At 40.3% G+C, this 20,509-nt stretch overlaps 2 protein-coding genes across 2 annotated transcripts; both read left to right on the forward strand.

Annotated features, from left to right (window-relative positions):
* mcm4 (minichromosome maintenance complex component 4) lies at nt 1-8,590 on the forward strand. Its single transcript, XM_063884993.1, has 17 exons — nt 1-75; nt 1,006-1,082; nt 1,175-1,333; nt 1,779-1,942; nt 2,087-2,188; nt 2,284-2,379; nt 3,234-3,329; nt 3,893-4,031; nt 4,219-4,439; nt 4,586-4,706; nt 5,058-5,314; nt 6,011-6,376; nt 6,489-6,616; nt 7,002-7,209; nt 7,295-7,523; nt 7,870-8,003; nt 8,286-8,590. Exons 2-17 carry the CDS (start codon nt 1,019-1,021, stop codon nt 8,379-8,381), a joined length of 2,580 nt encoding a protein of 859 aa, XP_063741063.1. The 5' UTR covers nt 1-75; nt 1,006-1,018; the 3' UTR covers nt 8,382-8,590.
* Nucleotides 8,591-10,844: 2,254 nt separating this feature from the next.
* Nucleotides 10,845-16,686, forward strand: ube2v2 (ubiquitin-conjugating enzyme E2 variant 2). The gene is made up of 4 exons (XM_063886300.1): nt 10,845-11,048; nt 14,219-14,367; nt 15,556-15,681; nt 15,837-16,686. The coding sequence occupies exons 1-4, from the start codon at nt 10,988-10,990 to the stop codon at nt 15,981-15,983; spliced, it is 483 nt and encodes a 160-aa protein (XP_063742370.1). The 5' UTR covers nt 10,845-10,987; the 3' UTR covers nt 15,984-16,686.
* Nucleotides 16,687-20,509: the final 3,823 nt, after the last annotated feature.

The following is a 20,509-nucleotide window of genomic DNA, read 5'->3' on the forward strand; positions in this document are numbered from 1 at the left end:
GTTCCCCGCGAAAATAACGTCACTCGCAGTTTCGCGCCAGTTCTCCAGCAGTCGGACGTACACACAGAAGAAGAGGTAGGATTCAACTTCATTTGGTTATGTTATTTCTTATTAATCTATTGATCGTGTTTATTGAATCATATATGCTGTTATCACACACGTTTGTGAGAATGTGCATCAACTTGCAAGCTCACTTTCAATTGTTAAATCATGCTGAACAGTGCTTTAGTTTTCAGCTCATTGTTTCCTCTGCAGCCACATGTCAAATGGTGGAAAAGTTATTGTCTGTACCAAAACCTTAAATTTAAGTAGCTAAAGCACAATGACATTTTATTAATGAGCTAACAAATAACAAAATAACCTGTATTATTAGCTCAAGTATATGGAACATGCAAATAAGCTTTAGCTGCTTTTATGAAGAATTGGTAGTTGATGCATGAATATCTAAAGGAAGTATTATACCTTTTTGAAGTGATACTAGATTACTGTTTTCCATTATACTTTCATTTAGTTTAAACTGTTAATTATATTTCAAATGTATTTATAACCATTGTATCATAGTGGTGACAAACAATATTAAAGACTTATCAACACTAATGAACAATGTATTTGTAGTTCATTTATGTTGATTTATGCAGGTGGAACAAAACGAAAGGGACAATAAAGCTTTTTTTAACTACAGCTTCTGCAAGACGGACTAGACTAAACAAAACAGCATGGAGAGCTAATAAAATGTATAAGATGTTGAAATACAGTGTTCTACAATACTATACACCCGCAACAGTCAGACTAGTAAAGTGTTGTGTTGTCCTATCTGGCCTCTGACAGAAAACAAGCCTGACCAAACACACCAACCATACTTCCATTATTCAGTTGGCAGGTGTTTGAAATACTTCCACAAGATGTTATGCTACAACTCCTACTAGAGTTTTTGTTTTTCCTGCAATACTATGGCAGCTATTAATCAGGATAACATTTATTTACTTGATACCATTTAATCCTCAGAGAAACCGCAACCATGTCTTCCCCAACATTGACTCCTGGTGGCCGCAAACGAGAAAGGGACACCAACCCATCAACGCGTAAGTCCATGTCTCTTTAAAAAGTGTGTGTGTTATTTACTTGTTTGTGTACACACACTGTTATTTACTTGTTTGTGTCTATGTACCTACAGCCAGCAGCGAGGGCCCCATCTCGCCTCCCTCTCAGCGGCGCAGAGGCCAGGACTCTTCCAATGCAGACCTAATGCCGATGCCCACCTCCCCCGCCACCGACCTCCTGAGTCCAGCAGCACCTCAGGACACTTCTCTGTTCTCCAGCCCAAGACCCTCAGGTACCTATCACACAGAAAGACAGGTTTAAAGGAATACTTCACCCACTGAAAGTTTAGTTGTATATCAATACACAGTGTTAATCTTGAGTTAAAAAAACGGAGAGAAGTGTTGAAACTTTAAACTCCAAACTTTCACATACCTTTTGCAATATGACTGTTCATGCGGAAGTGTTTATAATAGTAGGGATTAAGAGAAAATGCTTTAGTTTGGTAATTAATGAGCACGGAACTGCATGAGACTTGGAATATATTGCCTGAGATGTGACAGTTTGTAAACAGATGTTTTGAAATAAACGTTTTCTTACTTTTTTATACAAAGTCATTTGATGAAATTATTCCTATAATATTTTTGTTTATGCACAGCTTTAGCCTTATCCAAACGCAGGGACTTATTATATTATTTGTTGTTACACACTTGAGTTACCTACAGTGTCTTCTTTAACAGTCCTACCCAATGAAGTGGACATGAGCTCGCCTCTGATGTACGGGACCCCCAGCTCCAGGGTTGAAGGGACCCCGCGAAGTGGAGTGCGTGGCACACCGGCCAGACAGCGTCCTGACCTGGGGTCAGTGAGGAAGGGTCCACAAGTCGATCTCCAGTCTGAGCCGGTCAGTGTAGAAGTCAGCAGAATAATGCTTTCATGATATTCTTTTTAATTTATTGTAATTGAATAAGATCATGATGCTGAAAACATTAAGCATGACAAACTTAAGACACTTTGGTTAACACTCTTTTAAATGTTTTTTTTACAGCCAAGTGCTGATGGTGCTGTAGCCAGTGAGCAAAACGCAGGCCAGAGACTGGTGATCTGGGGGACTGATGTGAATGTCGGGACCTGCAAGGAGAAGTTTCAGGTATGAAATCTTGCATTTCAGCGACTATAAGATGGGACTAATTCGAAGAACAAAAGAGCTAATTGTTTGCATGTTTTGCATCCCTTTGCTTTCAGAGGTTCCTGCAGAGATTCATTGACTCAACCTCAACTGAAGATGAGAATGCTGGTCTGGACCTGAACGAGCCTTTATACATGCAGAAGCTGGAAGAGGTAGTTTTTTTTTTTTTTGTGTACTTTTTTTATATTGTTCGTTGTACTGTTTATGCAGATCCTTGCAATTTGGGAGGCACCGATGCCAAATTTCTTGGCCGATGTCCCAATGTCATTTTTTCACTGTTGTTATTCCACTATCTGGCAGGAAAAACAAAAAAAAAGTCTCTCAAAATGGTTTCAATTTCAAAGGCTGAGCAAGTTCGTTATTATAACATCATAGTACGCTGTTTAGAAAGTACGCAGCTTCCCCGGATCACCTGCAGCTCTGCCCACTGTGAGGGGACCGGTGCGCCGAGCAAAACACACGTTTAGAATTAGACTTATCACACTCGGCTATTTTATCTACCTCTGAATCTACCTAAACTAGTTATAAATATATTTACTCTTTACTGTCGGATCATTCATTACTGGATCAGCGAGCTGCATGAGATGGACGGGCTGTCAGGAGAGGGAGAGCGGGAGAGAGGAAAAGAGAGCGCTCTGTTTATTATTCCCGTGTTATTATTCCAAAGTTACTGTAAACTTTGGAATAATGTAGTTTATCTACATAAGTAAATCGCGGATCTCTGGGTGATATAGTCCAACACTGACGACATGTTTTTGTTTTCTTTAGTTAATGTTTTTTTTATATATAAATGGACTACAGGTGCCGCAGATGTTATGACTGAACGCAGGAAAAAATAACAAAAGCAACGTTGTTCCGATGGCAGTAAATAGGGCGAACACCTGCCTATGTCTGGCCGATGTATCGGTGCATCCCTGTTTGCAATAGATGATGATGTTGCTTCGATGTTTTACTGGCTCAGTTAAAGTTTATCTTAAATATTAATGTTTTTATTTCTGTCTTGCAGATCAGTGTTGTTGGCGATCCGGTGCTGAATGTGAGCTGTTTGCATGTGCAGTCCTTTGATGCAGAACTCTACAGACAGCTCATCTGCTACCCACAGGTAATGTTCTTTATTTTATAATTACCTCATATAAAGTCAATTTGTGCCATTTTATCCAAATACTTACCTGGACCGTGTTTGCATTTGCTAAATTAATAAATAGTGATTCATCGATCGGTTTTGGTCTTTAAGTTAAAATAATTGATCAGAAAATGGAACAGAAGTGTGCCAAAGTGTGTGAACAGCCACAGAATAATATGTCAATGTTGATAAGAGATCATACTCGTATAATGGTACAACCTTTTTAGATCATGCCTACCCTTCTCCATATACAGAAGGTACTGGTTTAAACATTATGCACGAGACAAAAATGAAAAAGTGCTGAATACATTGGACAATGACAATTGGTATTCATGTTCCTACAGGATAATAATATAGAGCTTTTCAGGTTACTCAAAGACCCTTTGTTGAAATTCATAAAACCACAATAAAAAACCCACTTAAAATATATAAAACTCAACAATAATTACAGATTAAAAGCATTTCTGAGAAATTGAGTGCCCGTGTTGAGCTTCTTTCGCCTGCTGTGAAAGTGCTAAGTGAGTCATTTGTTCCCTGTGCAGGAAGTCATCCCAACCTTCGACATGGCTGTGAACGAGCTTTTCTTTGAGCGTTTTCCAGACTCAATCCTCGAGTTTCAGATCCAAGTCCGCCCCTACAACGCTCTGAAGACCCGAAACATGAGGAGCCTGAACCCAGAAGGTGTGTGGATTCATTAATCCAGCCCACGTGAAGTGACATCACACTTTTCTTAGGGCTACCATGCCATGACATTTCACCCCATATTTAGAGTGGGTGATTTTTGTGAATATTCTTCCCTGCTTTGATAAAACGTGAGGTATCAGCTCCGGGCTAAAGCTCCTGTGTGCCTTATGTGTTGCCTCCACAGACATCGATCAGCTGATCACCATCAGCGGCATGGTGATCCGCACCTCGCAGCTCATCCCCGAGATGCAGGAGGCGTTTTTCCAGTGCCAGGTGTGCGCCTTCAGCACTCGGGTGGAGGTGGATCGCGGGCGTATCGCTGAGCCGGCTGTGTGCCGCCACTGCAACACCACCCACAGCCTGGCGCTCGTTCACAATCGCTCCCTATTTTCAGACAAACAGATGGTGAGAGTTCGGCAGGGTTGATAAAGGGACAGATTGCTTTCACACGGCGACACCTAATCTCCGAATTTGTTGAGTGTTAATTAGGGACGTGTTGCTGTGGAGGTCATGACATCTGTTCATGTATTGATCTTTCGCTTTTACAACAGGTCAAAATTCAAGAGTCTCCTGAAGACATGCCGGCTGGCCAGACGCCACACACAACGATTGTCTACGCTCACAATGACCTGGTGGATAAAGTGCAGCCAGGAGACCGTATTAACATCACCGGTAAGATTTCCTGAATCTCATTGTCAGCCAAAAACTGTTTTTATTATTGATTGTTTGGCCTTTTCGTTTATTGTTTAGCTTTAAAATAGCACAAAAAGTCAAAATAGTGCATTAAAATTTACAGAGCTGAACCCTAACCCTTCATCTCCAACCAACTACCCAAAACGCCAAATTACTCAAAACCTTTCAAATGAAAAGTGGGAAATGGACAATATTTAACATTTTTGCTTGAGAAATGACTTGACTTCTCATTCGTTTAAGGTATAATGGAGTCATCAAATTGTGAACATTTTAATATTTATTATCCTGTCAATCATAGACATCCTAACAGTTCCCCGAATGTCCCTGCAGGTGTCTACAGAGCAGTCCCCATGCGTGCGAACCCACGTCAGAGCAACGTGAAGTCAGTGTACAAGACTCACATCGATGCCATCCACTTCCGTAAGACAGACGAGAAGCGCCTGCACGGTTTGGAGGACTCTGAACAGAAGCTCTTCACCGAAGACCGAGTACAGACGCTGAAGGAGCTGGCAGCCAAACCAGACGTCTACGAACGCCTCTCCTCAGCCCTCGCACCGAGCATCTATGAGCATGAGGATATCAAAAAGGTGTGTAAGTGTGAATGGAAGCAAGCCAACACTTGAGTGTTTCCTGCACAAGCACCTAGTAAAAAAAACAGTTGGATGCACTAAGAAAAAAATTGAAATCCTAGACTGGGATTCTAACATTGACTGCAGTAATGTAGGTAAGCTAGTTTCAGGACTATTGTGATACTGATACTACTGCTTTCTTTATTCTGGCGCACTGGGAGACTTATTTAACTGGGCACTTGTTACTTACAAGTAGTTTGGCATAAATAATGCATGTAGATACTACCAAATAAGAAATCAAGACTGTTGCGTCCACAATAAAAGCAGACTTTCCGGCGTTATGGTGATGTTGGAATGCATGTACAACAGTGTTTGGATTTTCTGTGTTCCCTGAGCTCCCTGCTTACTTGCAAGCAAAAATATCTGCCCCTCATCGGCAAGTAAGAATGAAAAGTAAAACAACCTATCAATTTCTATTGCACCTTTTATATATTCCTATTCAATGCTAAACCTATGTCCTCTAATGTTTTTAAGTTCAAATAACTTCATTTGGGGGGCTTTTCCAAGCAAATACTTGATATATTAGGATAGGAGGATAATATTTGATAAGCATGTCCTGTAATAGTAATGGGATCAAACAATGAAAAAAATGATAACCGAAATCCTGGGTAATTTCTATTTTGATCACAGTATTGATATCTCTGTTCTTTTCAGGGCATTCTGCTGCAGCTGTTTGGCGGCACTCGTAAGGACTTCAGTGAGACCGGCCGGGGAAACTTCCGTGCCGATGTGAACATCCTGCTCTGCGGAGACCCGGGTACCAGTAAGTCCCAGCTGCTGCAGTACGTCTTCAACCTGGTTCCCCGTGGCCAGTACACTTCGGGGAAGGGCTCCAGCGCTGTGGGTCTCACCGCCTACGTTATGAAGGACCCCGAGACCCGGCAGCTGGTCCTGCAGACCGGAGCTCTGGTGCTGAGTGACAACGGCATCTGCTGCATTGACGAGTTCGACAAGATGAGTGACAGCACGCGCTCCGTTCTGCATGAGGTCATGGAGCAGCAGACCCTCTCCATTGCCAAGGTGTGCAAAACGCATTGTGAACAGAGATTGGTAGATAAGACCAACAAAAAACTCTTTGAGATGCTACAAAAGGACATTTCTCACCCTTTTTTTTTGTCTTGTCGGTCTGCAGGCTGGAATTATTTGCCAGCTGAATGCCCGCACCTCTGTGTTGGCTGCTGCAAACCCCATTGAATCTCAGTGGAACCCGAAAAAGACCACGATTGAGAACATCCAACTCCCTCACACTCTGCTGTCCAGGTGAGCACTGACAAACTGGCACGCTGGAAGTTTTGTACACATTTTTAAAAGTAAAACTTGGGCACTTTATAAGCAAGTTCAAGGTCCATAAACAAATGATATCCAGACTCTGGCAGCCTTGAATCAAAATTGTCAAAATGCAATTGCGAGAAATACATTTGATACAGACTTCCCCATTACCCACAGGAATCGATGTATGCCACTTTTTTTTTTAACAGCTGATAATGGAGTTACGCATTATAAAAATAGTTAAGTTGAATTCAATCCTATCCTTCACTTTGAAAGCACGATTGTTCAAATCAAGCATTTTCCTAACTCCATACGGTTGTTGTCACATTTTCTAAGGTTTAGTTTATTAATTCTCCTGTTTGTTTTTGTCCCTCAGATTCGACCTCATCTTCCTGATGCTGGATCCCCAGGACGAGGCTTATGACCGCAGGCTTGCCCACCACCTGGTGTCGCTGTACTACCAGAGCGAGGAGCAGATTGAGGGAGAGTTCCTCGACATGGCTGTGCTGAGGGACTACATCGCATATGCACGAACATGCATCCACCCAAGGTTGAGTGAGGAAGCCGGCCAGGCTCTCATTGAGGTTTGTCTTCTCTAAGAATTTCCATAATTTATGATCATTATGGTAATTGTTAGTAGTCTTTAACAGTTGTCATGTTGACCATCAGGCCTATGTAGACATGAGGAAGATAGGCAGTGGTCGGGGGATGGTGTCCGCCTATCCCAGACAGCTGGAGTCCCTGATCCGCCTGGCAGAGGCCCACGCCAAGGTGCGCTTCTGTGAGAAGGTGGAGACCATCGACGTGGAGGAGGCCAAGCGGCTGCACAGAGAGGCCCTCAAACAGTCGGCCACTGACCCCAGAACAGGATTTGTTGACATCTCCATTCTCACAACAGGTATTCAGCACAGGGCATTGACAATATTTTAATTACTGGAATAATTTGTTGACATGACTGGTGGAGAGGTATTGATAAAAGGGACTAATTTTCATACCATTATCATAAACTGAACGGAGTATTGGTAGTGTTTCTGGTGCAACAATAGCAGCTGACTGGAAGAGATACATATTGAAGAAGTACTAATCACTGTTTCCAGCTTTCCAAGTGCAAAAATGGGCTGATGTACTTAAAATGATATGGTAAAAAACTGAATATCTTAAGGTTAAGGACAGTTGGTGGACCATGCCAGACATAATAGAAAGATTGCTTACAAATGGACTTACCTATTAATTTGTGCTTCCAGGTATGAGCGCCACTGCCCGCAAACGCAGGGAGGAGATTGCCTCAGTCCTGAAGAAACTGATCCAGGGCAAAGGAAAGACGCCTGCCATGAAGTACCATCAGCTGCTTGATGATCTCAGAGGACAATCTGAAACTGTAAATATTTTTATTTAGCCTTTCATTTACTTGAATACATTTCCTTTTCTTCAAGAGCAGAGGCTTTTTATTTTCCTGTCCATGATATTGATGTAAGATACAGTAATGCATCATTAGATATTGGCCAGCAAGTTTACACTATTGGTAATAAAATGTCATTAGAAGTTCTGAAAATCAATGACACTATTTTTGATCAACTTTTCTACAAGGTAATCATTCATTATAAATTGTCAACACCTCCACTCCCTGTAATGACTTCCCTCTTTATGACTTTGCCTTCAGGCGATCACTAAAGAGCTGTTTGACGAGGCGCTCCGAGCCCTGGCTGACGAGGATTACTTGACGGTGACTGGAAAGACTGTTCGTCTCCTTGCCTAAGGCACACCCTGCAATTATGTACAGTCCTTAATTTTAAATGCTATCCTGTGTCAACCTCTTTTCTTGTGCTGTAAAAAGTATTTTGTATAATTGAACCACCATATGTTTTCTGGGCGTATTAGATGTTTGAATATCCGGCAACTTGGAGACATGATCCAGAATAAACACATGACTCATTCAGACTTTAGTGTCTTGTTAAAAAAAGAGAATAATGTATGGAACTAATACTTAAAATTGCTTGTATTTCGTTACTTTACCTGTTTTCAAGTTAAGTCTCTATGTTTTTGTGTTTCATGGTAAAAAGCTCTTTTGTTTCCACTTGTACATTAAGATGAGTGTCTGTCACTTATTCCCTTCAATGAATTGTCTTTTATAGCTTGCATTATTATAGATATACTATATACTATATATACTACTTGTTATAGAAGACAAATAAAATAATGCTTACTAAAAAATGATTGAAGTTGTTTTTTTCATGTAGTGGAAAATTGAATGAAATGTTGACGCTCCCATTATATGTTTCCCCGAGTATCTTCAAAATTGTTATCAAAAGAATTTGCACTTTGGCGGTATGATATGTTAGATATCTAAAGATTCAAAGGATTTAATGTCATGGGCACATAAGCTGCAGTGTAGAAATGGCAATGAAAATCTTAAAACCTGAGCTCCTCCGACAATGCATAGTTATATGAGACCATTTTTTAATAAATAGCGCAAGAAGAAGAATGTACAGAAAAACAAGAAGACATCTCATCTCTTATTATACACATTACCTCACTCACAGTAGACATATTTAATATATGAACTGGGTTTTCCTCAAATGTCGATGTTTAAGGGTTGCAACAGGATCATCCCTATGTCCCCAGGGTCTTATGTTCTTGATATAAAGATTGTAAAAGATTGTTAAGGTCTTCCATCAAAGTTTAATAGCAAAAGAACAGGGGAACATGGATGTTTTGAAATGCTGTTTTCCTGTTTAAAATGAGTTTGAAGATATTCATGAAAAAAACTTTCTTGCCCGTAAATATGAGGGTATCAAATATAGTAAAGCTGTGGGTGATTTCAACATGTTGACCCAGGGGAAAATGCAGTGAGCATTTCACCTTGGGGAAAAAACATTGCTTAGACTGAAATCCTTTTGAAAGGTGTCCCTAATGTGTCATTTTGAGAGGATATTGAGTTGAGGAACTTATGAACCTTGGCTGAGAACACGTATCTTCCCGTTGCAGCAACATAAATGCATACTAGTAAAGAAGTGGGGTTGAGATTTTTTTCCAGCAAGACATTGAACATTGGGAGAGGATATGGTTTACTCTGAAAGCCTTGATAAATATTTTTAACGTAACTGCTGTAACATCTATAATGTTGTTTGTTCAGACTAATTGAAACATTTGAAAGTTTCAATTACAGTATCTACTAAGGAAAGGTACATTTGAAGGTCATGTTGCCATAGTAACTACCACTGACAGTTCCATCTCTCGTATTAGCTGCCGTTGTTTATATCCACATTGTTGTCTTCTCTGTGACCACCAAGCAATTTTAACAAGCAATTTGTATTTACTCCTCAAGTAATCTCTTTTAATTGTAGCAGTTTTGTGATTGGGAATTGAAGAGGTCAAAACTCCAGAAACACTTGGAGTATAAAAAATATCTTTAAATTTTCCAACGCAAACACAGTTGTGTTTCTTCTTATGCTGCTTTTTTACTGTTAAGCTATTTTGGGTGCTAATAAGCAATAATTTGCACTGTTAGCTAAAAGTAATAGAGTTATGTTCAATCTTATGTTCCTAAGATGTATATGCCCCACTGGTAACATGTGTGAAAAGGGTGCGATGTCCCCCAGTTTTACTTAGGTTATAAAGTCTGATGTGCATTTCCAGGGTCCTATGTCCCCTGGCCTATGGTCTCCAGATTGATACAGCTATACAACTGAATGGAGTTATTGGCAAACATGGGAATATGAAAAATTATCCTATAGGACCCAATGTTCTGAGGCCTATGTTCCCAATATGTATATGGTACATAATTGGACATAACAAAGGGTCTCATTTAGAAAGTAATACCAATTTCATAGTCTACGAGTTCTACAAATGTGCTTTTGCAAGGGTCCTACTGTACGTGCCAAGATAAATTCCACAGATATAGGCACATGGGAACATGAAAAAGTGTCCCGTGATCCCCAGTTCTACATGGTGTCCTTTGCTCCCATATTTACAGAGCATATCATTGGATAATGTTAAGGATCCTATGTTACCCAGTTCTACCAAGTGCTCTTTCAGGGTACTATGTTCCCAGATGTATATGACACATAATGGAACATGAAAAAGCATCCCATTTTCCCAGTTCTACTTTCGAGCTGCATCACTGTATTATCAGTGTCGGGGTGCTGTTAAAAATCACTAAACATTATCACATCAAACAAATCACTTAAATCATTAGAAAAAAGGTCAAATATAAATCTGACACATTTGGACTGAAAACAACAGTTAAAAAGTCTCGAATTTAGTCCAGGTTGCTGGTGGTATGATGACAGTGCTCAGTGAAATGCGTGTGAAACCGTTTGCTCTAATCACACCCGCGGTCTGCCGGTTTGAACGGCTGTGGTGATGTCACATTTCTGTGTGCTTCTGGACTCGGCTCGGCTGAAGAAGATGGCGACCTCCACAGGTTTGTGTGTCTTCAAAATAACCACATACAGCGACATAAAGAGTTAGCGAACCGCGGATGCGATGTCATCTCGGGACCAAACGTGACAACTAGCTCGTATTACAAATGTGTACCAAACTTGCGCAGAATTGTAACGTATTCGTCAATACCTTGTCTGCGAAGCAATGAATATCACCGGGGCCATCTATCCCATGGCGCTAGCAAATAGCTTGCCCCGTGAGTTGGCTAAAATAGCTCAATGTGTAACAAATACACGTCATTAATGCACGTACTGGCTCCAATGTGTTGCATAGAAGACATCCATATATTGCATAATGTGTTATTGGAGTTTAATGGCGGTGTAGACTGCCTAAATATCAGGATTGTAAACAACCGCAGACAGCGCTAGCTAGCTTTAGCTAATTTAGCAACTACTAGAATATTCCATCACCGCGAGGTAGCGAGCGTCGGTGTAGTTGTGTCCGTATAGCTAGTTTTATGATTCGAATAAACATATAAGTATTTTTATATTGGCTGTCCAGACACACGTCCTATGTGTGGAGTTATAGCAATGGACTTGCATTCATTTAAGTCAAATATGGTGCGGGGGTTTTGGATGGCTTCTCAGTGACACACCTCACATTGCAACACCGTCACTGACATTTTAATGAAGAAACCAGGCTCTCTTTGATTAGCACTTCACTTGCCAACGTCACATTTGAACAGTTTATTCTCTGTGCCTCTACGAGTAGGTGCTGGAAATAAATCAGTGTATTTAACGTTAAGTAGATGTTTGCCTTTGTTAGGTGGGGGAGTGTAGAAACGCACCAGATGCTACGCTGTTGTTAGCTCGCTTTGTTTCAGCAAAGTCGGGGCCCATGCTTGGAGTGCCCTGCGAAAAGCGTGGTTGTAAAACTTGCAAAAATAAACTATTTTATGAGTTATAGAAAAGCGAAATAATATTGATACGATCATTTACAATTTATTTGTAGGTCGTACGCAGTTTTTAAATTCGTATTAGTCTCACGCCACCAAGATATAATTGCAAACTTGGTAAACGGGAAGTAACTTCATAATCGAAACTACCTGGTTGGCTTGACATGCTTATTCATTTTTAACCTAGCTAGGTTTAAGTTACTAGTAGTCTAGAGGACATGAGTTCAAATTAGGGAGTGGCAGGGATGCCAACAAAACAATTACAGAGTGAGGATATTAGATTTGAAATCAATTGAATCGTTTATTTTACTTGCATCCCTTGATTATAGATTCAGGCTAATATTCTTGACATAGTGTTGCCCAAAAGTCTGCCTATTCTTTAATATTTTTGTTTTTATTCCTATAAGAAATGCAATTGAGGACAGAGACAACCACAATGGTGAAGGACAATAAAACGATACAGCTCTAAATATACCTAAGAGGCAAACTTGTCTTTTTTATCATATAGTACTTCATGAACTTGATATTTGAGGTAGTTATTTCCTCAATGTGTTTATACTGCAAGAAAGTCACAGCCAGTATAATATTAAACCTAAGTGCCAAACTTTTTATTGTAATTTTTTATCCAATCAGCAAATTAAGAAATGGCAAATGTAAAAAAAAAAGCCAAACATCTGAGGGTGCCAGCTATCCAAACTTCTGGATTTACTGCTTTTCTTTTGTCTCATGTTGCAGCAAACCAATACATAGTTAGGATTTGTACACAAAGCAATTTGACATTGTCATTCTGGGCTCTGTACATTTGTAATTGTTTTTAGACCCTTTTTTTCAGGTAAAACAAATGATAAAATAATCAGCTGTGCTATTTTAAGGTTTTTTTTGTACTGGAGTTTCTTGTTACTTTACAGCCTACGTATTTGCTGCTACCAGTAAAACTGGTGAGCTAAAATAAGAAGCTAACATTGGTGTCTTCACTAGTGTTTGTACATTGATAAAGACCTGAAACTTGGTCTGAGCAAATGCCTTTCAAGAAAATGTGAGAGCCACTTAAGAGTCAATCCTTCATTGTGGCTGTTGCACACCAGATGTGAAATATTGATTTAAAAAAAGTGGTTTGTGACGGCTCACTTTGATCGATGTTGTCTGAGAGAGGCGGTGGAGATGAAATGAACAGTTTGATGACTGAAGGGAAAATTAGAATATTTTTTCACTGAGTCCTCTGCCTCAGTCACGATGCCTCCTTTCAAAAAGCTATTTTCACTTCCCCTTTTGTGAATTTGTCTTCATGATCATGATTATGTATAGCAGCAGTTTTTTCTTAAGTGCTGTCCCCTCAACCTCAACTACTCCATTAGACATGAGCTGAAAGAAGTGTCTCGTTTACAGAGCTGCGAGAGCCTCTCAAGACATTTTATTTTATGCTAACAGCGTTTTCAAACATTGTTTTCCTCTTTTGCTTATTAGTTTTGCACGGTGTTAATAAATAATTACATGTTTTCTAATCATTAATTCAAGATCTGCAGTATAGGCCTGTATACTCCGGAAAAAAATAAAATGTCAGATAATTTTAAATACATTTATCATGATCAAGGTATCCAATTATATGCAGGTACACCAGGAAGTGCTGTGTGCTGTGATTTCATATGTATCAAACTAATGTTGAGCCATTTCTTGTAACCAGTCTTGCCTTTAACATCTCAAATGCTTTATTATTTTCTTAAAAATATAAATATGTCTGGTGTTCATGGAACGATGCACCAACAGTGACAAAACATTTGGATAATGATGTTGCAGTTCTATTTCAGAGGAAAGTCAAAACCTTTCAATCTCCAACGTTGTCTTAAAATGTTTTTGTCTGACCATCCGTCCAGAGACGCAGAGTGGACACAGAGACCATTGTTTCAGCTCTATTTACTTTGTTGATTCTACTGCAATCTATTTTGTCGATTTATCAAATACCCTTTTGCTTTATAGATCATGTGCCTGTCACAGTTGTCCAATGTTTCATTTGCAAAGGACTGGTTTTGTCCAAGCAACAGTTCACTGAGGCTCACTGATGTGTTTTTCCTTTTACCCTGGAGCTCTAGGCACAGATGATTACGCTACAGTATGACAAGAGTTGGGCTACACAGAAAAGACTTGTTACATAGAATCAACTCATTGTTGGTTTTGGTTATTTTTTATTGGATTTTCAATGAAAGAAAACGATATCCTGTTAAATCTGTGTCATTCAAATTCTGTTCTTGTTCTTTTAGGAGTTAAAGTTCCTCGCAATTTTCGCTTGTTGGAGGAGCTTGAAGAGGGGCAGAAGGGCGAGGGCGATGGCACAGTCAGCTGGGGCCTCGAGGATGACGAAGACATGACCCTCACACGATGGACAGGCATGATCATTGGACCATCAAGAGTAAGCAGAGCAAACTCAGCATAACTGTCCTTCCAATGCACAGACTGTCAACCATAATGAAGACTAGGGCTGAGCGATGTATCGTTTTAACATCGACAATGCGATATGCACATGCAAAATTGACGCATTGCAGAGCATACAATGCCAAGTCAAACGCGCCATGCTGCAACTTTTTGTGCAGCAGAAAAACAGGAAACTTGCACGGCAAGTTTCAGACATCAATTGCAAGCGCAACAGCCCAGGCTTATTTCAGTTGGTTTATACTTAAGGGTTAGGGTGAACCAGCTATTCTCGCTTTAGTGACGAGCTGTTCCTGCGCTTTATCCGTAATATTTTGGATCTCCTGGATCCCTTCTAGGCACTGCTTGTCTTCATTCACAGATGAATCCCCATTTTTTTTTTTTTACGTAAGCAACATGAATTAGTGGCTCAGTCAGTAGGGGCTTGGACTAGGAATCGTAGGGTCGCCGGTTCAAGTCCCCGAACAGACTTGAAATATGGAAAGTGGACTGCTTCTTGGAGAGGTCCCAGTTCACCTCCTAGGCCCTGCTGTGGTGCCCTTGAGCAAGGCACCGGACACCTCCAATCCCCCCCTCCCCATTGCTCCCCGGGCGCTGCACGATAGCTGCCCACTGCTCCTAGAACTAGGATGGGTTAAATGCAGAGGACTAATTTCACTGTGTGTGCTCTGCTGTGTGCATGCATGTGACTAATAAAGAGGGTTTCATCCTCCGATTCTAATTATTAATATCATGACAGGTTAGATTGTTGACTTAATCCTGGATTGATAGAAGAGTTTTACCTGAATACAAATGTTTCATGGTGAGCAAAAAGCATTTGACTAATCTACTTGATTTCCTCCTGCTTAGTCATTTCAGAAGTGTAGTCAGAGGTTTGGTGTACTGAAACTAATTGTATTGCAATACAGTTCAAGAAAAAGGCTTCACAAGTCATTTTTTCAGGTTTTTGAAATGATTTTCTATGCAGATGCACTCCCAAACAGCCTCATCATTTTAACTCTAGATTCCTTATTTCTAAATGCAGCTGTTCAGGTCCTCCTGGTAGATATTATTGTATGTTTTTTTTAACATTTCAATATATAAACCCAGTAAGGTTTAGTCCAATCCTGTTTAGACCTTTATAGATACTATAGCTGACGTTAATGTGTTGTTTCTCTCTTGTTTTCAGACCAATTATGAGAACAGGATATACAGTCTGAAAGTGGAATGTGGAGCGAGATACCCAGAGGCATCCCCCAATGTTAGATTTGTAACAAAAATAAGCATGAATGGGATAAATAATTCCAACGGCTTGGTAAGTGTCATCACAGTGTTGCTCTGTCTTATTATTTGTTGAACTCAGAAATTGTGTGCCGTTGCAGTTCTGCGACGCTCGGATGTAATAACTCCCTGTCATCCGTCCTGTCGCAATGACTGATCTGGTGCTTTGGTTTTTCTCTCGTCTCACAGGTGGATTCACGTAGCATACCAGTTTTAGCGAAATGGCAGAATTCTTATAGCATTAAAATTGTTCTTCAAGAGTTAAGGCGTCTAATGATGTCCAAAGAAAATATGAAGCTTCCACAACCACCAGAAGGACAAACCTACAGCACTTAATCGTAATGGATTGTTTCGGCCCTCTGACTTAAACCTTACTCTCTTAGAAATATCGTGTAAAATCATCAAGAGGCTCACTTCACACAACAACAATATCGTCTGCAAGAGCAAGATTGGACTTCCGTATTGCGTAGCTCATTTACAAAGAAAATGTCCCTGCAGTTAAACACTGAATAGATAGTGAAAAGACAACAAGACCACAGTTATCTGCCTTTAATCGACTAAATAAATACTTTGACAATGACTTTTATGTTCGACGTGATTCAGCTTGAGTGGGCTTGAAGAGGGAAGCATGACGCCACACAGGCTGTACCAGAGTCCCAATAGTTTTAAGTTTCGATGATCACTGAAGGAAGCTGTGTGTGTGATGGCATGTTCTGTAACTAATACCTAGTTGAAGAGCACGTTTTTGAGTTTGTTAGTCAATTTAGCAGGTTCATTAAAATATCATTCAGATTGCTTAATATTGAACTGTGGCTGTAGTCTAAAAGTAGTGTCACACAGTAAGAAAGATTTTTTTTATAAATATATATATATATCTGTATTTGACACAATACCAATATGTTTCTGTTCGGCCGCTCTTTGACATGTAACAGACGTTGAAGCCTGTTCTGTTCTGAAACCCTTGCATTTAACTTGTTGTGAAAATGGCAGGTGTATGAACTTGTGATTTTCTGAAATTAAAATCACTGTCGAAAAACAACTGTCCCATGGTTGAAATTTTTTGTGACTCCTCAGCTGCACCAACATTTGCCAGTTTTCCCACAAGAGGGCCTCCGCTGACAAGTTAAAGCACGAGTCATGCATTACGGTGTGAGTCAGCGCTGGCTGTCACTGTTGGGCCGTGTAATGGAAACCAGGTTAATGAAACTGCTGGGTGACGCCACACGGCAGTCATTTGATATGTGGCTGCTGCTCATTAGAATAATATAATCAAAATGTCATTCATTATACTCTGCAGGTCCCATTTAGTGGCAAATGTATTAGGTTAAAAAGCCTGTTCCTTAATGATGGATGGCCCGTTCAAACCCGGTTATTATATATTTTCTGTTCTAGGCTGTGAACACTGCTCAGTTTGTGGTGGTAAATATCCACCTTGGCAGTGAGAAGCAAGGGTACTGTTCCCAAAGCAGAATGTGACCTTCTGTTGTTGTTTTCTAGCTGTTCGTTAACAAAGTTTAATTAACCAAATGGGCATTTAAAGGGAATTGACTGCAGATATCTTCTGTCGTAAGTACACTGCTTGTTTTACTCTGTTTAGAATACTTGTGTATTGCTAAACATCTAGTTGCTAAAGCGTCTTTAAACTTAAGTTCATTTACCAGGAAAATGAAGCAAGACCAAATTCTATTATCTACAAGAGTATTTAGTCTGGGGGGGGGGGTTAATCATGGATTTTGGTGGATTTCTTGCAATTTACATTCCTATTATCCTCCGGCACCAGACTCCACTTATTTTGGAAGGATTAGTATGTGATGGTGCAGCCACCAAACATTGATGCACCATCAGTCAATACATTATTTTTTTTCGACCCAGAGCTTGTGACATAATCCCGACATTGTGAATAGCTTTTATGATGGATGTTGAATTTGAAAACCACTGGGCCTTCTCTCAGCAAGTACAACTCTATCCTCAAAGCATTGAAGGCTTCAAGACAGTGCGTCTGTGTGACGTCTAAAAATGATGAAGTGTGGTACCTTGCGCATTCGACCTCGTGTGACCTCCTTGGCCATAAATCTCCCTCTCTGCAGCAGATTCTGACTCTGGGCAGCTTGTCTTGTCTCTGGGTTGGGTTAAGCTCACGTCTGTCGGCCACGTCGACTCCGAACCGAAACACTTGTCAAAGCAGCATACTTAAAAACCAGGATTATTACCGGGGTCACTTGCTGTGTATTCATGCTCAAGACAGCTGACTTGCATAAAGATAATTAGAACCACAAAGGCATCTTGACTCGGTGTGTTTTTACTTTATATGCATATAAATTATACATTTGCATTTGAAAAGCAACACAAACAGAAAACATGCTTGCATTGTGAATTTGTGCATAATTTGCATATCAAAAGACAACATTTTAAAAATATGTTTCAAAGCTACATTTGCATAGGGTGAGCTTTTATGTGATGCCCTGGTATGCTTGACTGCTTCTGTGTCCATTCATGTCAGCGCTCTGTCCCCTAGAGGGCGCTCTACACTCAAGTATGTCATCGGCAGACTCTGAAGGGGCTTCTGTTTAGAGGACATGACTTGTCATGAAAACGCCGCCACTGTGATGCTTCCAGGCTCAGTTTGTGCTTGCTGTCATTATTCCTTAGGAAAGTGACATGTTCTGCAGTTAGCTGTAGGGAGCTACAGCCTTGCTGTTTGTAGGTTACTGTCCCAAAGACTCTCAGCTGGTGTCCCTGTGTCCTTCTTTGGAGGCTGTGCACACTGCTAGATTAATAAGGCAATGTTCTTACAATGAAGCAATTAGATATCTGCATGCAAGATTTCTTATTTCAAATTGTGTGCATGTGGGTGTGGGATGAGTCAGTGTGTGCTGCGGAGGATGACCTTGCTCATCCTCAGTCTGAGCGAGATGAGATTTGACTTTCTGGATGTGACGGTTAGTATATGGGCTTAGCTTTCATCAGCTATATACTCTCCTTGCTTTCTTGTTGTTATATTTATTTTTTTATCCCTCACACTTCTCGGAAGTTATGAATATGAAATCGGAAGTGGCTTGTGTTGCACCCGGTTCACTCAGAACCACAGTCATCCCAAAATATAAAAGACATTGCCCTGGGCTACACAGGCTTATTCCTTTATTCAACACATGTATTTCCAGAGCAGACTTCTCTGAACTCTTTTTTTGAGTCTCATTTGAATGGAAGTAGGAAATCCTTCCTTGACTATTTAACCTCAGACTAATCTGAATTTCAAACTCATGCACCTGCACTAAAGCACCAGCTGAATCCGCACTGGAAGCTCTGAGCTTATTACACTTGTGCCATTCGGTTTATTTTGGTTTCTTTATAAGGTGCCATCCGGGCGAAAATTAAGAGTTATATTACTTCGGGTGGGAAGGACTGGGGCAGAAAGCCGGAGAGAGCTGTTCAGTGATCTAAGATGGGAAGGAATGTGGTGAGGAGGACATACGTCTCGTCTGCCGGCAGACTCCTGGAACCAGGCCTCCGCTACCAGGGCGCTCACCTTTTGCCCCAAAGGGCCAAAAGGTCAAGTCTTGCGTCTGTTGATACTGTAAAAAGCTTTGTCTTCTTTATGGCCACTGAAGGGAGAATCTGTCTGTCTTCCTGAGAAACCACATTTGTTACCATTCTTTTGGTCCTTGTCATAAATTATATTTGGAGTTTTAAAGAGAGGAGAGCCCTTACAGTCTGTCTGCAGATGAAAAAGAAGACCCCATATGACTAAATGTGTGTTTTACATCAAAGAAAGGACATTGAATTAGACACAATGTCATTGAGGTACTTAATGTGAAGATGGCACAAAAGACAAAGAAAATAAATAACAATTAGGTTTCCCATAAGACAGAATTGGACAGAATTTTTTAACATTAAGGTGGTTTCTAATTCCTGGCACCACAGATGCCTTAACGAACACTTGGCATTAAACATTGGCAAGAACAAGGGAGAAACACTAGCTCCACTTCTGTATTGGTCTTTGAGATACTCAGGGGCTCTGTTATGAATATGATGTTCTGCACGTAGTTGTAATTTTACGGCTCTATCCTTCAATGGCAGCCAGCTGAGGTGTTAGGTGAAGGTGAAACTATGAGATCGGTTCGAGACGTTCTGAGGGTTCTTTCTAGTTTTTCTTTAAACCTGCTTTAATAGATTGTTTGCAACAAGCTGTAAACACAACATTCATATGAGTTGATAAAGTTGAACAATGAAATATGTCAGCAAATATTGTGTTAATCTTTGAATAATGAACAGGTTAAAAAAGTCAAAGCAACTCAAAACAAGAACATTAGCCATCAGTCTTGAACGTTCCTATCAATTAAATTTGGTTTTCTTGTTTTTAAATGCCATGTTTTATCCATTTAGATTATTTTTAAGAAAAACATCCTCCAAAACTAACTGAGGAAATTGTTGAAGCAAATCTGACTGCCTAGGACAATTAAAATAAACTTAAGGTTGTGACAAAGAATTTCAATTATATACAAAATTGAGGCAGAGAATGAGGTACTTCTTAATAATTTATGAATGTATTATTAAAAGGAAACAGTTACAATAACAATGTTTGCCTAAGCTAATCACCCACATGGACAGTTTTTTGGTGGCTTCGAAAACAGTGCGTCTGTTGAGTGTTTAAGTGCTGTATTTACAGTGAGATGAATGAATGGCCTCCTCTCTCGCTGTGAGAAAAGCGACAGATTGGAACCACATGGCTGTTGCTCTGCCGCCTCTCGGGGCTATTGACATGCACTTCACAAAGCCATCCGCATTCGGATACGCTGCAGCGGCGAGCGCTTGAGGTCATTTTTATGCACACTGATGTTAGACTGTAAGATCTGCAGGATGAC

The sequence above is a fragment of the Eleginops maclovinus genome, chromosome 6 (assembly GCF_036324505.1).
Source record: "Eleginops maclovinus isolate JMC-PN-2008 ecotype Puerto Natales chromosome 6, JC_Emac_rtc_rv5, whole genome shotgun sequence".
Classification (NCBI taxonomy): Eukaryota; Metazoa; Chordata; class Actinopteri; order Perciformes; family Eleginopidae; genus Eleginops; species Eleginops maclovinus.

Bases quoted from the DNA above. Each gene is read 5' to 3' on its own strand.
- mcm4 (XM_063884993.1), top strand. From the start codon at position 1,019: ATGTCTTCCCCAACATTGACTCCTGGTGGCCGCAAACGAGAAAGGGAC. The intron at 1,083-1,174 runs GTAAGTCCATGT...ATGTACCTACAG, and splicing joins GGACACCAACCCATCAACGC to CCAGCAGCGAGGGCCCCATC. The intron at 4,707-5,057 runs GTAAGATTTCCT...ATGTCCCTGCAG, and splicing joins AGACCGTATTAACATCACCG to GTGTCTACAGAGCAGTCCCC.
- ube2v2 (XM_063886300.1), top strand. From the start codon at position 10,988: ATGTCACATTTCTGTGTGCTTCTGGACTCGGCTCGGCTGAAGAAGATG. The intron at 11,049-14,218 runs GTTTGTGTGTCT...TTGTTCTTTTAG, and splicing joins GAAGATGGCGACCTCCACAG to GAGTTAAAGTTCCTCGCAAT. The intron at 15,682-15,836 runs GTAAGTGTCATC...CTCGTCTCACAG, and splicing joins TAAATAATTCCAACGGCTTG to GTGGATTCACGTAGCATACC.